At 49.1% G+C, this 18860-nt stretch overlaps 2 protein-coding genes and 1 pseudogene across 2 annotated transcripts in view; 1 reads left to right on the top strand and 2 right to left on the bottom strand.

Moving 5' to 3' along the window:
- CEP295NL (CEP295 N-terminal like) overlaps nt 1-2454 on the bottom strand; it is a 6353-nt gene extending 3899 nt beyond the window's left edge. The window contains exon 1 of the mRNA XM_023511159.1: nt 2344-2454. Coding sequence (XP_023366927.1) covers nt 2344-2454 — 111 coding nt within the window. The remainder of the gene's footprint in view (nt 1-2343) is intronic.
- Nucleotides 1-18860, bottom strand: part of TIMP2 (TIMP metallopeptidase inhibitor 2) — a 55564-nt gene that overhangs the window by 28749 nt on the left and 7955 nt on the right. The window lies entirely within an intron of this gene.
- LOC100960037 lies at nt 9302-9895 on the top strand (annotated as a pseudogene).

Here is an 18860-nt window from a genome sequence, read left to right as displayed (position 1 = left end):
TGTGTGTGTGTGAGTGTGCTGCCTCTGTGTGCGGGGTACGTGTACACATGTGCTTATGTGTGTGTGAGTGTGAGTGTGCTGCCTCTGTGGGGTACATGTGCACATGCATATGCATGTCTGTGTGTGAACACATGCGTGTGTTTCTGGTACTTGAATCCAGCAAGACCAAACAGAGAGGAGGAGAAGCAGTGTGACCTCTCTCCCATGGCTCTCAGCTCTGTCCTCATGTCATTACCAGAGGGCTCTCCCAGTTCTCTCTGACACTAGGGGGGATCCATGCTTTGTCAAATCTTCCGAGGGATGGAGGTGTGTCTGGTGCCACTGCAGCTGGTGCCAGATACACCATGCCTGTGAGCTGAAGGAATCCCTAATGGACAGCTGCAGTGGACACAGGGCACCCCTCCACCTCCACTGTCCACCCCCTTCTCTGTTCTAGTCTATTGGATCCAGGCTAAGATATTTGAGCCAAGAGAAGCTGCAGTCATCAGAAAATGCCACATCTTACTGTAGCCGTATTTCAGCTCATTAACTGTGCAGGCTCCCTCTGAGTGCTTGACACTCATTAGTTTATTTTTTTTTCACTGTAATGCTAAGAAGCTATTATCATTCCTGGTTCACAGATGGGGAAACTAAGGCAGAGATGGATGAAGACACTTGACCCGATCACACAGCTGGCGAGTGGCAGAGATGGCCAGCTGCGGAGGGCAGCTTGGGCAGACCATTCCACAGCGGCCCTGACTCACGTCTCCTGGTGGGAGGGCCCTGCACCTCTTGGTAAATCAGACCCTGCACCAGGAATCATGCAGTCAGCGTAGTGGTTAGTACTGTACTCTGCCCGCTGCCAGTCACCAAGATGAGCAAGAGGAGACAGAGGGGGAAAAGCAGGCACTGAGGCACGGTGATTGTGACTGTTGACACAACTGTCACAGCAATTCAATGCAGGAAAGAATAATTGGTTTTCATTTTTTCAACAAATTGATGCTGGGATGGCTGGATAGCTACATGCCCCAAAAGGGGTATTCAGAGCCCTACCTCACACCATATACAAGAATTAACTCACAGTGGATTACAGACCTTAAGGCAGAGTCTAAAACTATAAATGCTTAGAAGGAAATACAGGTGTATATTCATGACCTTGAGTTACACAAAGATTTCTTGGATGTAACACCAAAAATACAAGTAATGAAAGAAAAAAATCGATAAATCAGACACCATCAAAATTAAAAGAAACTTTTGTGCTCCAAATGACACCATCAGTAGCGTGAAAATACCAGGTACAGACAGGAAGGAAATATTTGCCAATCACACATCTAACAAAAGACTTGAATCCAGAATGTATGAACAACTCTCACAACTCAGTAAGAAGACAAATGATCCAGTTTAAAAATCAGCAGAAGATTTAAATAGACATTTCTCCAAAGAAGACAGATGTCTGGCTAACGCAGCACATACGAAGGTGTCCAGCTTCAAGTCATTAGGGAGAGGAGCGCTGAGGCTCAGTGGGATACTATCACACGCCCACCATGACGGCACGAATCAAAAAGACAGACAATACCAACTGTTGGTGAGGAGGTGGAGAAGTTGGAAGCCTCGCTGGTGGGAATGGAAAATGGTGCAGCTGCCTTGGAAAACAGTCTGGCAGTTCCTCAGATCATTAAACAGTTACCATATGACCCAGCAACTCCACTCCCAGGCCTATACTCAAGAGAAGTGAAAGCATATGTCCAAAAGAAGAAATGATGCCCAGAGAGGCTGACTATCTTCCCCCACTCACAGGGAGAAGCTGGGTTTGAATCTCGTCTCAAACACCAAGACTGAGCCACAGAGTGGTCCAAACAGGTGGAGAATGGTCTAAGCTGCTGTACGTGTCCCTTTGACCGTCTGGGAAGACAGTGGGGCTAATCGTGCCCAAGGCCCAGAGCCTATTTCTGTGCCTGCAGCCACTGGCTTGCACACACTAACAGGCCCCCACTCCAAAGTGCCCCCAGGTCTTCTGTGCTTTCGAGGGCCCCACTGTACCCTATGTGAGCACCCCCACGCTGCAGAGTTGATTTTTCCCAGAGGGATAAAAATGAAAGAAAACTTAAAACATCTGGGCAGAGAGCTTTAGGATAAAGTCTAGGAAATGACAGTCAGCTCCAGAGTGGAGGAAGTGACAGCACCAGGACACTGACGGACACAGCTGTGCCCTCTGCCACGCCCACTTCCCTTGCTTTCCTCTGCCATGCCCAGCTCCACTCGCTAACTTGAGGCCAGACGGGAGGGTCTCACATGGACCCATGCAAGTGCTCACAAGAAACGCAAGCAGTCTTCACCGACAGCCAGGGATAAACGCCTGCTCACCTGGCGCACAGCCTGGTGGAACGTCCCGCTTGCCCTCAGGCAGCCCAGGGTCCCCCCAGCCCTGTAAGACAGGGTGCCCTTGGCAGGACCTTTGCCAAGGAAGACAGTCATGGTTCTGATCAGGGTGCATACTACACTGCCCCCTCCAGAGATACCCACTCTCTCGGCTGAGCAGACTGGTCCAGACTAGGCAGGAATCCCAGGGTTCCCTTGTCTCTGTCACACTTGAAGGCCCCTCACATCCTTGTGGAGCATTCTGACTCTCCTGGAGTTCTCTCTCTGGTCTTCTCTCCTGATTCAGGAAAATCACAGCCCTCTTCCCCACAGAAGCAGTGCTCAGAGCCCATGGGCAAATCCCTGACCACCTCACACCCTCCCAAAGGAACCTCTAGGCCTCCTCTATGGGGATGACAAGTGTCATAATCAGAGGACATGTGAGGCACCCAGGACAGAGGCTTTGCCATCAGAGAGGACTAGGGCCCAGTTATAGGATGTGGGGTCCTGTGGCTGACCTGGGTCACCTATGTCTCCCTCTCCTGTGGAATAAGCATAGTGCTGCCCACCCAGTCTGCTAGGTCGAGGAGCTGTAGCTTCAGGGTGGGCCTATTAGAGAGCTCTGCCCATCCCAGGTCAGCCAGGAGGGCAGTCACACAGCTAATCAGCAGGTTGTGACAAATACTCAGGCCTTCCCACTGCTGCTGTTGGTTGAGAAGAGGCTGCCAGATGGCCCCAGGCCCCAGCATTGGCTTGGGGTGCGATACGCTCACCCTGGGTGACCTCCAAAGTGATGGTGATCCATACACATGGCCTTCCAAAAATCAATGCAGCAGATGCCACATACCTAGAATGCACTGGACCCAGATGGGAGGGACAACAGTGAGCCTGCCTGTCCCCAGAGGCAACAGCAGGATGCCAACTACCTCCCTCCTTCCCATGTCATGACCTGGCCCCTCAAGATGTCAACTTTTCTTCCCATTTCAGCTTCCAATAGCCTCACACATGCTCTGTTCTAGGCTGGAACCTGCCACAGTGATCAGAGAGGTAACAATGCAAACAGACTCTCTGGGGCTGCTGTGTGCATACGGCTCTATCAACCATGCAGACCTGACAGTGGACCTGTGTGATTTCGCACTATCTCAGCAGTTCACATGCACCTTCTCACGCCTCCTGTTCCCATACCCACTTTCTGATGGGGAAACTGAGACTCAGAGAGGTTAAGTAATTTGCCTAAGGCCACACAGCTCATGAGCAGGGCAGCAAGGATTCAAGGCCAAGCAGGAAGACCTGTGATCCCTGGATCCCAACCTGGAAGTCACTTTCCATGGACTTGTCCTGGACTGTGTGGGGCCCCACCTGATATGTGACCTCCTGGGACCCAGGAGGCCTGCAGGGCTTCCGTGGATGCTGAGGCCTGGGATGGCCTTCCACCTGGCACACTGGGCGCCTCTGTGAGCATCACCCACCCATCCACCTCCTCTCTGTCCGAGCATTCAGCCTTTGACATGCATCCGAGGTTGAGAACTGGCACAGGGTTTTGTGAACCAGCAGCAAGTCTGGGCGGGGCCAGGATTCTCTAGCCACTGTCAAGCCCAGTGGCCCTAGGCAAGTCTCTAAAGGCAGTCCCCAGGCCATAAACTTCACAACCACCAAAGTTGCCAGTTAGGGTGCAGGTTCCAGATCCCAGCCAGCCTCTCCCATCTCCAACGGGCCACCCTGGCCCGCAGGCTTGAGAACACTGCCATAGCTCCCCATACCCCAACCCCAAACATGCCATACCCAGGCCCAGCACTGACTGTGCTCACGTGGGGTCCTGGTAACATGGGTGCACCCCCATCCTACCCAGGTCCACTTCCCTCTGCCCTGAGGATGCTCTGACCCCCAAAAGCAGCGAGGAAAATACTCTTCCCTTTCACCAAAAGCATAGAGCTTAGGCTGTACAGCTGAGCACCTTTTCTTTGAAACACATAAAAATAGCTATAGAAGGGTTCCCATTAGTTGGCAGGGGCCAGAGAACATTTCTGTATAATTAAAGCTTACTCTTTCATATGTAAAGCTAGACTTTCTCTGCTTCTGAGAGTATTCAGAATATATAATTTGACCTCTTTTTCCCTTTGGAAAACTCTGAATTGCCTTGGGGATGATAATATAGGGAAGCCCTCAAGGGCTTTTGAAATGTATGGAACAGAATTCTCCTAAACTAAGTGACCCCAGAATGCAATTTGAGGTTTTCAAGTTGCCTATATATAGCTTCCTATGTCCCGCTCCTTGGTGGTAACTTCTCTGTGTGTCTGATACCAGCCTATTCTTCTGAACTGTCCCAGACTGACACCCACTCAAACAAACTTCTTAAAACTGTCTAAAGTAAGAGTGAATAAACGGTCTGAGGCAGCGACAGTTTCTTCCACAAGTCACGTAGCTAAGCTTTCACATCTAAGCTTATCAGTCCTAAGACGTGGCCTAGGGTGTGGCCATCCACATCCTCATCTACCTACGAGGGAGACAAGACCCATGGCTAGGCTTCAGCTCAGAAGATTTTTAACAACTTGCATGCTTGGCTTAACATAAGAAGATAAAATGTAATGGGAACACATCTATAATAAAACTCACATGTGGGTCCCCAAATCCAGCTATGCAGGTCCAAAGCAAGAGGACAATACAAAACGTAGGAGATGAAAGAGCTTCAGATAAGTGGCCATCAAAAGAGCCCATGTGATCTTTGTGTTAACATAAAGGGCTAAAACAAGCAAGGTAATGGTCCAGCCAAGCCCTGCCCCACACAGACCTCACTGCGGGCACTGAGACACCAAAGTGCACGGCACACTGTCTGCAGAGCACCTGCCCTGCCCTACTCTACGGGACACCCCAGCATCGGACGAAATGACCCGTGTGAAGCCCCAACGATGGTGCAGACAGGTGCAGTGAGTGTCCAGAGCCCCACAGAGATGTGAAGGGGACTGACAGCACCACACCAAGGAGCCCACAGGCAGACGTGCGTCTAAATGATGTTAAAAAGCTAAGAAGTATCTAAATCTAGAAATAGCCCACTTGACAATGTCAAGGGATAAAAGTGTAAATCACAGTCAAACTGTTGAAATGATCAGGAATAAACGAACAAGGACATATAAAGGGCTGAACGAGAAGTTCACTGTACAAGGGGAAAAGCCAAATGATAGAGGGATGTCTTCCTGGGAGCTCTTGGAAAAGGGGAGGAGGACACAGATGGAGAAGGCCACAGACTCATCTCAGCAGGAGAATGATAAAAAAAGATTACAGGAAGAAAAGTCTTGGGGGGGGGTGTGGGTAGGTCAGGGTGTTTGCAAAGAATAGAAAAACTTAGAGAGGAGGGACTTTACCTAACAAATGCAATCATATAACCTGCCTCTTTGTACTCTCAATGAATCCTCAACAATTAAAAAAAAAGAAAAATCTAGAGAGTGTGGTGATGGACAGCACCAACTGTGTGACCTCGGGAAAGCTGCTTAACCCTGGTGCCTCAGTCTGCACATCTGTGAAATGGAGTCACTAATGAGAGTGTACCCCTCTACAGAGACAGCAGCACTCATCACCACCGGAAGCCTGGTGAGCTGAACTGGGAAGAAGGTGCTACTTACTGTGAGCGTCTCCAGATGATCGATCTAGGCCACCGCGTACGCATTACAGGGAGGCAGAGAGGTGAGGCCCGGTGGGAGAAAGCGGTTCCTACAGGGCTGTCTTGAAATCATTGGGCTGACTTGGTAGACAGTGAGACACCCATCACTAGAGGCATCCAAGCAAGTTCAGATAAAACAAACATCAGAAACATTTCCGACTCCATTCCTCCACATTCTAACCTGCCCAGAGCCTCTCTTTTGGCCCTTTCCTGATGCCCAGCTACACTCCAGAGGGTGGTTCCTTAAGCCACTGGACTGGGCATTGGACTGGGTATGTCAGAACCTCCCCCTGGGTAGGTGGAGGGCAGAATTTGAGTCCTGCCTGGGTCCACAGTAGATCCACCTCCCTCCCTGGGCTGTGGAAGCTCTCACAGGGCAAAATGCTTGGCAGCCAGCCTTGGGGAGCAAGCTCAGGTTCAGCTCCACAAGATGGACTCTGAGGAAGACCAATCTCCTCTAAAGTCACGGCTGAGATGTCAGCTACCAAAGGCTCACCTCAGGCTTGCCCAGCTGGTGTCTAACTAAGCACAGCCTGACAGTGCCAACAGTCACTCCCCCTAGAGATCTTGCATCACGGCCAGACTCAGGGGCTCACGCCTGTAATCCTAGCACTCAGGGAGACTGAGCCAGGTGGATTGCTTCAGCTCAGGAGTTTGACACCAACCTGAGCAAGAGCAAGACCCCATCTCTACTAAAAATAGAAAAACTAGCTGGGCGTTGTGGTGGGCACTTGCAATCTCAGCTACTCAGGAGCCTGAGGCAGGAGGATCACCTGAACCTAAGAGTCTGAGGTTGCTGTGAACTATGATGTCTGGCACTCTACCCAGGCTGACAGAGTGAGACTGTCTCAAATTAAAAAAAAAAAAAAAAGTCTTGTATCATGATGACAATTCCATCCCTCTAAACCACCATGATCTTCCTCATCCAAGCCCCACCATCAACCCTCATCCTTCTAGACCAAATGGTCTATGGGGACCCCTGTAACATTGAGATCCCCAGGGCACAGGGACTTTCAAAACAGCCTTCTGGACATTTGTCCTGCAGCCTGCCATCAGCCCACAGAAAGCCTCCCCAAACAGCTGGGCACACGGAGAACCCCACCCTCACAACAGGTGGGGCAGACACTGGACCCTGGCCCTGAAGTAGGCTGTGTGGAATCTCAGGGGCCCACTAACCAAAGCTAGCTGGAATTGCGGCTCCTACCTCCACCTGTGGCCTAGCCTCTGTCCTGGCTGCTCACGGTGGCAGGCTGTTGTCATGGGAACAACAGAACTGTTGTGCTGTGACATCACGGCAGGGGTGAGGTCAGGGACAGCCACCAGCCAGCCAGAGGGCAAGTGTATGGGTGATGGGCCCAATCACAAAGATTTGGCTCAAGCAGCCAGGGTGGGGTGATGTAAAGAGAGGGAGGCCCTCCAGAGAGTGCCATTTAAAGAGGTGCCTATTGAGGAGGGTGCGTGACGTGAAAATCCTCACAGCCACACTGAATAGAGGACGTCCATCTCTGCCTGGCTGGTGGCTGGGGGACCTTCCAGGGCTATCGCCCTTCTCTCAGAGCTATAGGCTTTAAGGAGGCACACTTCAAGGTCCAGGCTCTTGCCAACACAAACCCCCTTCTTCTGCAGGGAAAGGGTCTGTTCCTGCTGCCAGACAGCTGTAGGATGCCACCATGAGTCAAAACCCCACTGCCGGCAGGAGCAGAAAGAACCCTGACCTATCGCCCATCTACCCACACAGAACGAGAAATTTGACACATGCAACTTTGCTTCCAGGGATGACAGTTCCGTCACAAACTTGACATTGAGAAATTTAGCTAGGAGAACATGACTCGAGCCCCTAAAAGTCAAAAGCAACCAATTCCCGGGGTTTTGTTTCTTGAAAGGAGAAAGTACACAGCAGGAATTTGACTGAGTTATGGGATCTTGGGGAAGATTAAGACTTCAGGGGAGCTGAACTGAAACCAAAGCCTCTGTCTGGGGCTAGAAGGGCCCCTGGAGAGGTTATCTGGTGCCTGACTCCAGAAAGGGCAAGATCTATCCCAAGGAGTGTCTCGATCACAGCCCACCCACCCACTGGCTGGGCCTACCTTCGCAGCTCTTGTGATGGTTAATATTATTTGTCAACTTGACTGAGCTAAGGGGTGCCAAGATAGCTGGTGAAACATTATTTCTAAATGGGTCTGAGAGGGTGTCTCTGGAAGAGATTAGCATTTGAATCAGAGGAATGATTAGAAAAGGCCCCCCTCACCTGATGGGTTGAAAGCCCAGTAGAACAACAGGTGGAGGAAGGGCAAATTCTCTCTGCTTGACCTGGGATATCCACCCTCTGCCCTCAGAACCAGAGCTCCTGGTTCTTGGGCCTTTGGACTCAGACTGAATTACACCACTAGCTTCCCTCTTCTGTAGCCTTCAGACAACAGGGACTTCTGCACCTTCATAAATGCACGAGCCAATTCCCATAAATTCCATCTGTTTCTCCAGAGTACCCTAACAGCATCTGTAGGTAGTGTTGAGTCCACTTATCCCTCTCCAGAGAATAATCTGAACTCTTATCCTCTTAGCCTGGTCTCAACACCCACCCTAAAGCACATAAAGCAAGAGAAAGGTTCTAATAAAGAGGAAAAAAGCACGGCAACTCCAAACCATAGCACAGAGGACCTCCGACAGCCCCTTATTAATGCCCACGCCGCGCCCACCACCACCCTCTCAGGTCCTTTCTGGACTGAGAACATTTCTCCCAAGCCTGGGCTCTCCTGACGCTGCCTGGCAAGCCCGAGGATGCCACCCCCATCCCGCACGTGACTCACCACCCAGAAGACGAACCCAACCTTGAGGCTCTGGGTCCTTAGTATTGCCGACTACAATTACATCCACACTTAGCAAATGCTAATTTTAAAAATTACATATACAGGCATATATTTGAGAGATTGTGAGTTTAGTTCCAGGTCAACACAATAGAGTGGGTCAAATGAATTATGGGTTTCCTAGTGCACGTAAGTCATATTAACATAACTACACTGTAGTCTATTAAGTATACACTATCACATGTCTATAAAAACAATTTACAAGAGAACCTCTACAGCTGACCACCTCCTTACACTGACCACATTCTGAAGTTGACCTAATTTTCACAGCCTAGACATGTACCACATGTACTCGATGGAAACTGCTCATGTTGACCACCTCCGTATGTTGACCAGTTTGTTACAGTCCCCTGGGGGGTCTACTGACACAAGCTCTATTATACATATCTTAATTTTTAAATATTTTGCTACTCTTCCTCAGCAGGCTCTCTGCAAGGAGAAGGCCATGTTCAGCTCCAGTGCCAAGATCTGAAACCCAATGGCAAGAAGCTGGAGGAGTTTGAGTCGGGCATTTCCCAGGCCCTGCTGGAGCTGGAGATGAACTCAGACCTCAAGGCTCAGCTCCCGGAGCTGAATATAACCGCAGCCAAGGAAATTGAAGTTGGTCGGAAAGCTATCATAATCTTTGTTCCCATTCCTCAACTGAAATCTTTCTAGAAAATTCAAGTCTGGCTAGTAGAGGAATTGGAGAAAAAGTTCAGAGGGAAACACATTGTCTTCACTGCCCAGAGGAGAATTCTGCCTAAGCCAACTCGAAAAAGCCGTACAAAAAATAAGCAAAAGCGTCCCAGGAGCCGCACTCTGACCGCTGTGCACGACGCGATCCTTGAGGACTTGGTCTTCCCAAGTGAAATTGTGGGCAAGAGAATCGTGTGAAACTGGATGGCAGCTGACTCATAAAGGTGCATTGGACAAGGCCCAGCAGAACAATGTGGAGCACAAGGCTGGAACTTTTTCTGGTGTCTATAAGAAGCTTATGGGCAAGGATGTTAATTTTGAATTTCCAGGGTTTCAATTGCAAACAAAAATGACTAAATAAAGTACATTCACAGTTAAAAAAAATTATTTTGCTAAAAAATGCTAATACTCACCTACCTGAGCCTTAATGAGCTATAACTTTTTTGCTGGTGGTCTTACTTTGATGTTGATGGCTACTGATTCATTAGGGTAGTGGTTGCTGAAGGCTAGGGTGGCTGTGGCAATTTCTTTTCTTTCTTTTTTTTGAGACAGAATCTCAGTCTGTTGCCCTGTGTATGTATACAGTGCTATGGTGTCATACCTCATAGCAACCTCAAACTCTTGAGCTCAAGAGATCCTCTTGCCTCAGGCTCCTGAGTAGCTGGCACTACAGACATCTGCCACTACAGCTGGCTAGTTCTTTCTATTTTTAGTAGAGATGAGATCTCACTCTTGCTCAGAGTGGTATCAAACTCCTGCGGTCAGGCAATCTACCTGCCTCAGCCTCCCAGAGTTCTGAGATTTTACAAGAGTGAGCCACTGTGGCTGGCCCAGAGAATTTCTTAAAATAAGACAACGTGGCATGAGATGCTATTTGACATCCTTTCATCCAGAGCAGAATGTCTTTCAAAATTAGAGTTAATCTTCTCAAACTCTGCCACTGCTTTATTAGCTAAGCTTATGGGATATTCTAAATCCTTTGTTGTCATTTCAACAATGTTTGCGGCATCGTCACCTGGAGTGAGTCTAGTTCAAGAAACTCCTTTTTTGTCTCGGCACCTGTGGCTCAAGTGGCTAAGGTGCCAGCCACATACACCTAAGGTGGAGGGTTCGAATCCAGCCCGGGCCCGCCAAACAACCATGATGGCTCCAACCAAAAAATAGCCGGGCGTTGTGGTGGGCGCCTGTGGTCCCAGCTACTTGGGAGGCGGAGGCAGGAGACTCGATTGAGCCCAGGCGTTGGAGGTTGCTGTGAGCTGTGATGCCATGCAGATGTGGTGGAAATAAAAGGAGAACAAGAATTATATACAAGTGGAGCCTGGGGATGAGACTGAATGGCTGCAGTCTCTTGATAACACTTGAATGGTTGAGGAATTGCTTCTTATGGATAGGAGAAAAAAAGGGGTTTCTTTTTTTTTGAGACAGAGCCTCAAGCTGTCCCCCTGTCTCTAAAATAAAAAAGGAAAAGAAACTTGGAATCAACTTCTTTCAAACTCCTCTTTATATATATATATATATATATATTTTTTTTTTTTTTTTTTTTTTTTTTTTTGAGACAGAGTATTAGCATGTCACCCTCGGTAGAGTGCTGTAGCGTCACAGCTCACAGCAACCTCCAGCTCTTGGGCTTCAGCAATTCTCTCGCTTCAGCCTCCCAAGCAGCTGGGACTACAGGCACCTCTACCTTTTGCTATTGTGGTTGTCATTATTGTTGTTTAGCAGGTCCAGGCCGGGTTAGAACCCACCAGCCCTGGTGTATGTGGCTGGCACCCTAACCACTGAGCTATGGGCACTGAGCCAAACTCCCCTGAATATTGACATTTTGATCTCCTCCCCCATAAATCACATCTAGAATAATAAATCCTTTCCAGAAGGTTTCAAATTTACTTTGTCTAGCTCTATCAGCATCTCTCATAGCTACAGGCTTATAAAATGTATAAGCCTGTCAAAATTACTTCCTGATCTATGGGCTACAGAGTGGGGGTTGTATTAGCAGTCATGAAAACAACATTCAAATCATTGCACCCCTTCTTCAGAGCTCTTGGGTGCTTTGTTAATTGTAGGACTACTTAAAAAGGAATTTTTTTAAGATTTGAGGAGTAGGTCTCAAACAGTGGGTTTAAAATATTCAGTAAATGATGCTGCACAGAGATGTGCTGGTCATCCAGGCTTTGTTGTTTCATTTATAGAGCACAGGCAGAGTAGACTTGGCATAAATTCTTACGGAACCTGGGATATTCAGAATGGTAAATGAGCACTGACTTCCACTTGAAGTTACCAGCTGCAGTGGCCCCTAACAAGAGAGTCAGCCTGCCCTTTGGAGCCAGGCAGAGCCCTTTGACTTTTCTCCTCTAGCTATGAAAGCCCGAGATGGCATCTTCTTCCAATAGAAAGCTGTTTTGTCTGCAAGGAACGTCTGTTGTTTGGTGTAGCCACCCTCATCGATCATCTTAGCTAGAGCTTCTGGATAACTTGCTGCAGCCCCTACATCAGCGATTGCTGCTTCATCTCATACTTTTATGTTACAGAGAAGGCTTCCTTCCTTAAACCTCGGGAACCAACTTTTACTGGCTTCAGACTTTTCTTCTGCAGTTTCCTCACCTCTCTCAGCCTTCACAGCACTGAAAAAAGTTAGGGCCTTGCTCCAAGTTAGGCTTTGGCGTAAGGGAATGATGCTGTGGCTGGTCTGATCCCTATCCAGACGACAAAAACTCCATCTACATCAGCCATCAGGCCGTTCTGCCCATGTGTTGCTGGAGTAGCTCTTTCAGTTTCCTTTGAGAAAGTTCCCTTTGCATTCACAACTTAGCTGACTGTTTGGCACGGAAGCCCGAGCTTTCAGCCTATCTCGGCTTTTGACTGAGTGTAACCATTTTTAGCTTTTGATTTAAAGGGATAGAAATCCCTTCCTTTCACTTGAACACTTACAGGCCACTGCAGGGTCATCTGTTGGCCTAATTTCAATATTACTTAAAATCAGGAGGCCCGAGGAGAAGGAGAGACAGGGCTGGGGAAGATGGTCACTCTGCCTGCCATCTTATGTGGGTGTGGTTCCCGACCCCCCACCAAAGAGTCACAATAGTAACATCAGAGACCACTGGTCACAGATCACCAAAACAGACATAGGACAGTGGAAAGGGCTGAAATATTTTAAGGATTATAAAATGTGACACAGAGACGTGAAGTGTACACGGGCTGCTGGGAAAATGGCGCAGACAGACATGCTGGACGCAGTTTGTAAAACCGCAGTATCTGACAAGAGCGATGTAACACAGTACGCCCCTGTGATTCATTACAGAGGAATTAGGAAACAGACTTGAAAAGAAATCTAATTTCCTCTCATGTACCAAACTCCCTACCTTCAATGTAAAAAACCCTACACTAGTCTGTGCGTGGAGAGCATCTGGGGCTGTGATCCGCGTAACCACACCCCGTCCACACCCTGGTGGCTGCACGGGCAGGTGCCGCTAACATTTCCCTGAGATAAGCAGGACTGACAAGGAAAATCCTTGGGATTAAATGCTGACATGTGTCCAGAACTATCCCTCAGAAAAATTCCTAGATACAGAGTCTCCTGATCAAAGAGAAGACTTATTTTTAAAGGCTGTCACTGCCAAAATGCCCTTCTGAGCCTGTAAACTCTCACGTTTACCGCAGATTACACCTCTCGCCAAGCTTCTCCAAGGACAACAGGCCTCCCGGCCAAGAGGAACAGAGCAATGGAAAGACCAAAGCTGTGAAATCTAATCCTGTTTCCAGAGACTCAAGTCAGGATCATTCTCCCTGGGTTCCTGGCACCAACCCTCTGCTGGTGACCTTGGAAAGTCCTCGACAGCCCCCACTCCAAACAGGACCAACGGGACAGAATGCCTACCTCATCTGCCCTGCAGAGTCCTCAGAAAAGAGGAGGACAGGAGAGTCTTTCTGCACTGAAAAAGCCCTCGATGATGGATGTGCTCATCTGTGGCCTGGTCATTGTACCCCTGCTTTCCAGAATGGGTGTACACAGGTGAAGACCACCATAGAGTTGTTACTTCATTGCCTGCCCCAGAGCCAACCGCGCCAGGGAGAGCCGTCAGGGGCCAGCACACCCTGCGCCTGCTCTAACCCCGTCCCTCCGGACAGATCGGCTTCTTCTTGGGCAGGACCAGGCCAGTCCTTGGCTCTTGGGGGCATCAGAGGATTAAGAAGTTCCAGAAGAGAAGGCGCTAGATGGGGAGCCTGGGGGAGAGCTTTGTGTGGGGGCACGTCCATCTAAGGCTTTCCCCCAAACCAGAGAGCCCATGTGCCCCCAGAGCCCGCCTGCCACAGCGTCAACACACTCCTTCTGGAGCAGGAGCCTATGAATGACCTCCTGGTCCCCTCCCCCAGTGTCCTGAGTGCTGTGTTGTGAGGTATCCTGGACCTTACTACCTGGTGTCAGAGGCCCGGCTGTGATTGCAACCGGACTCCCAATAGCCATGTGACAGCAGGCAAATGGATGGTGTGACCCTCCTCGGGTTAGACCCTCCCAGTGTTAAGGAGGGTCCCCTGTATCTCAGGGTCAGAGTGGGGCTCAGATTTCATCAGGTTTGTGCAAACGCTCCAGCCATGCCATGTAACATCATCACTGCAAGTCACCCCACGGTGGTGGCACTCCTGGCTTTCTTCCCAATCCTCTCCTTTTCCCTGCACCCTCCATGTCACAGGACGGTGGTTTGGGCAGGGTTGCCCAACCCAGCACAGTACATCCTCCACTAGCTGGAGCCAGCAGGGCAGGTGGCCCCAAGGAGGCAGAGCAGCCCAAAGGTGACATTTCTACTCCACTCAGAGGCCCGTGTGACTGTTTAAGAATTGCGGCTGCCTCCCCCTCATCTGGGCTGTGCCTATTTTTTTCCCCAGCTGCACCCTTCCAGAACCAGCCTTTCTTTTTTGTCTTTTTTCCCCCTTGTTTAGCAGGCCCCGGCCGAGTTCAAACCTGCCAACCCCAGTGCACGGGGCTGGCACTCTAACCATTGAGCTAAGGGCACCCATCTTTGTCTCATTGCTTATTTTATTTTTTATTTTGTTTGAGACAAGTCTCAGTCTGTTGCCCAGGCTAGAGTGCAGTGGCATCATCATACCTCATGGGCGCCTCAAACTCCTGGGCTCAAGTGATTCTCCTGCCTCAGCCTTCCGAGTAGCTGGGACTATAGGCACCTGCCACTACACCCAGGTAATTTTTCTGTTTTTAGTAGAGACAGGGTCTTATTTTGCTCAGGCTGGTCTCAAACTCCTGAGCTCAAACAATCCACCTGCCTCAATCTCCCAGAGTTCTAGGATTACAGGCATGAGCCACCATCCCCAGCCTTTATTTTTATTTATTTATTTATTTTGCAGTTTTTGGCCGGGGCTGGGTTTGAACCCGCCACCTCTGGCATATGGGGCCAACGCCATACTCCTTGAGCCACAGGCGCCACCCACCCAGCCTTTATTTTTTAATACATGATGATGATAACATTTAAGGGATACAGTGATGTTTTGGTACCTAACAGTACACAGTGATCAGATCAGGGTAATCAGCATATCCATCATCTCAACTCTTCGTGCTGGGAACATTCAAGACCCTCCCAGCTATCTGCAGCTGTAGGTTACTGTTCACTGCCAGCGTCCCATAGGGGCACAGAGCACTGGCACCGGCTCCCCCGCCCAGCTGTAACCGTATGTCCTTTAACGAATCTCTGGCTCTCCACCCCCCGCCCTCCCCGCCTCTAGTATCCTCTGCTCTACTTCTCACTTTTATGAGCGCAACTTTTTTTAGCTTCTGCATATGAGTGAGGACATGTGGTGTTTAACTTTCTGTTCCTGGCTTATCTCATTTACCATAATGTCCTCAAGTCCCATTCATGGTGCTGCAAATGGCAGGATTTCATTCTGTTTTAGGGCTGAGTAGTATTCCACGGTGTGGGTGCCCGACATTCCTGCGTCCATTCATCTGCTGTCAGACACTTGAGCTGATTTCGTAGCTCGGGTATTGTGAACAGAGCTCTAATAAGCGTGGGGTACAGAGGTCCCCTTGATATCCTCGTTTCTTTTCCTTTGGATAAATGCCCAGTCGTGGGATGCTGGATCATATGGTCGTTCTGTTTTTAGTTTTTTGAGGAACCTCCATACTGTTCTGTATAGTGGCTGTACTAGCCTGCATTCCCACAGACAGTATGTAAGAGTTCCCTTTTCTCCATTCTCGCCTGGGCTGGGCCTCTCTGACAATCAGCCCCAGTTCTCTGAGCTCCTGATTTGGACCAAGGGAAAAATGCCCACAGAGGTGAGCTTGGGAGCAGAGAGAAGCCAGGCTGGACTTAAGCCTGTCACAGGAGAAACAGAATATTTCCAGTTGGCTGTGTGGACTGGGAAGGGGAGGCTAATTTTCCTGTCCTGCATGCGTGCCTGTCTTCATTAAGGGGTCCTAGGACAGAGGCTGCAGGCTTCTCAGAGGTACCATGCAGGCTCTTAGTGTTCTCGAAGGCACCAGGGTGAGGGAGGGCTAATATCTCCTGAGCTCCTCAATGCTTCTGCACATTCAACTCACTTATCAAAAATTCACTCTGCCCCCACGACATTCTACTTTTCTTTTATTTTATTTATTTATTTTTTTTTTTTGTAGTTTTTGGCTGGGGCTGGGTTTGAACCCACCACCTCTGGCATATAGGGCCAGTGCTCTACTCCTTTGAGCCACAGGCATTGCCCTCTATTTTTTTCTTTTTTGAGATAGAGTCTTACTTGGTCACCCTCGGTAGAGTGCTGTGGCACCTTAGCTCACAGCAAACTCAAACTCTTGGGTTCAAGTGATCCTCTTGCCTCAGCTTTCCAAACTCCTATAACATTCTAAAATAAGTTAATTAAAAATAAAATAAAATAATAAACTGCCCTCTGAAAGAAAATTTACTGTGGCACAGCTCTGAGAAATTTAATCCTCCTCCTACAGAGGGAGAAACTGAGGTTTAGAGAGGCAGAGCTGAGATTCAGAACTAGTCACACCTGGCTCTAATCCCAGGCCTCTTCTCCCCAGGACCTTTGGTGACGTCTTTTTTTCTCTAAAATGTCTATTTCCTCACTGTATCCTTGGTTAAGAACCAGCTGTTGAAGCATGCTCTGACCAGGGCCTCCCTTGTGAGCAGAGGGGTCTCAGCAAAGCCTAGCCCAGCACTGGTTTGCTCTGCCCTATCTGTGGAAGGTGGCCCGACCCTGATGGGGTTGCCAGGCAAGCCCAACCCATCTCCTGACTATACCCAGAAAGAGCCAAATAAAGTCTCACCCAGGCCAGACTCTGTCCCTGATGACATGCTATTGGGACCTCGGTTCCCACAGAAAGCCAGGCTTCCGCCTTAAGTCCCATCTCTCCCTCTCTCAGTTCACTTCTGGGCTCAAGAGTACAGACAAGGTAGGCAAAGTCACTGCATCTCCAGGGTCACCTTGGAGAATGGCCCCGCACTCTCAGCTCCAAAGCCCAGGTATCATTTTTTCTCAAGTCAACCTGCTTGCGTCTAGAAAGTGAGGAGCACAACCAGGTGACGGGGAGCCAGCCACATCTAGACTCTGAAGCCAATACCCGCAGTCAGCCCTCAATGACTCGGGCCGGGGGTCAGAAAAATGTTTCTGTACATGGAGGGCCAGATGGCAAATAACTTAGGTTTTGAGGGCCACACAATCTCTGTCATACCCATTCAACTCTGCTGTTGTAACACAAAATCGGGGTGGATTTGGCATTACCAATGGACGTGGCTGTGTTCTGATGAAACTATTTACAACATCCGGGGATCAGCTCAGCAGTGGGTATAGTTTGCCAGCCCCTGAAAAAGGCCAGCAAAGTCTCCAGAAGGCAGCCACCTTCTGTCACGCCAAGACGGTCCCAGGACAAACTGCCATGGTGTGCTTCCTGATGTATAAGTTCTGACAATTAAGTTCTCAAACTCAGCCTCGTAAAAGTGCTACATACCCCATTGCTGAGTATCACTGTGGGCACCAGATGGCCAAGGGGACTACTTCAGAGGTACCCACAGTGACATTCAACAGTGTGGCATGTGGCACTTTTTCTAGGGTGAGTTTGAGAACTTAAGACGTTAGAGCATCAGTTCTCAAGCTGTGGGTCGCGACCCATAGGAACTGTATTAAAGGGCCGCGGCACTGGGAAGGTTGAGAATGACTGTGTTAGAGGCACTAAGTGATTCTTTATGATAAGCAGCTGGGAGATGGGGAGGTGGAGAAAGAATAAAACAGGCTGAAATGGGAACTGGGATTGAGACTGGGAGAAATGAATCAGGGAACAGCTGCCATGTTAACACATCACTGACCAGCAATTTTACACAAAATCTATCCAAGTTACCGGGTAACTCGTGACCTGTCAACAATGTGTTAATTGTCTGACTTCATGTGTATGCTGCGTATGTGGGGGGCAGCCTGGCTTCTGCTGGCCTCCTGGCAAAGATAAATGACCTGAGTCTGTCCGTGGAAATGTCAGAAAAACACATAGTGAGGTGGTACTGTGGATGCTCCAAAATTAGACAGAGGCCGTGGCTGCACGATTCTGTTACTGTACTCAAAATCACTAAACTGTACACTTTAATGGGTGGCTTGAGACCAGTCGTGGGAGCTCACACCTGTAATCTTAACACTTTGGGAGGCCAAGGTGGGAGGACTGCTTGAAACCTGGAGTTCAAGAGCAACCTGAGCAAGAGGAGACCCTGTCTTTATAAAAAATAGAAAAATCAGCTGGGCGTGGTGATGTGCACCTATAGTCTCAGCTATTTGGGCCGCTGAGGCAGGAGAATCGCTTGAGCCCCTGTCTAAATCAATAAACAGTGGTCCACATGGTGGCATGAATCACATCTCAATTAAGCAACTAAAAAGCATAGCCAGAGTCTCCAAGATGAATGACAACAGTCTTCTCGGGGAGCAGTAGGCATTGGTATATAACCTGGGGTTAACTCTGAAGACCCAAGGTAAGGTTGGACAGGACTCCCTCCCACCTGAGCCAGTCCTGTCCCCCTCTCAGCTGAAGCTGTCCCTTCCCCCCTCTCTCTCTATCTACATAGAGATCCAAATGCCTTCTGACTTTAATTATTACAACTACACTTTAATCACAGGAGACTTAGGAAATCCATTTAAGCAAAAAGAAATTTAAAAAATCACTCTTGATCTTACCAGCTGCCTAGAATTTTGATGGATAGCCTCCTAGACTTTCCACACATGCATTTAAGTGCATGTACATTTTTTTTTTTTTTTTTTTGGAGACAGAGCCTCAAGCTGTCGCCCTGGGTAGAGTCCATGGCATCACAGCTCACAGCAACCTCCAATTCCTGGGCTCAAGC

The sequence above is a fragment of the Otolemur garnettii genome, unplaced genomic scaffold (genome assembly GCF_000181295.1).
Source record: "Otolemur garnettii isolate 467f Iridium unplaced genomic scaffold, OtoGar3 scaffold00018, whole genome shotgun sequence".
In the NCBI taxonomy this organism is placed as follows: domain Eukaryota; kingdom Metazoa; phylum Chordata; class Mammalia; order Primates; family Galagidae; genus Otolemur; species Otolemur garnettii.
Note: the sequence above shows the minus strand (reverse complement) of the source record. Positions and strands in the feature narration are given on the sequence as shown.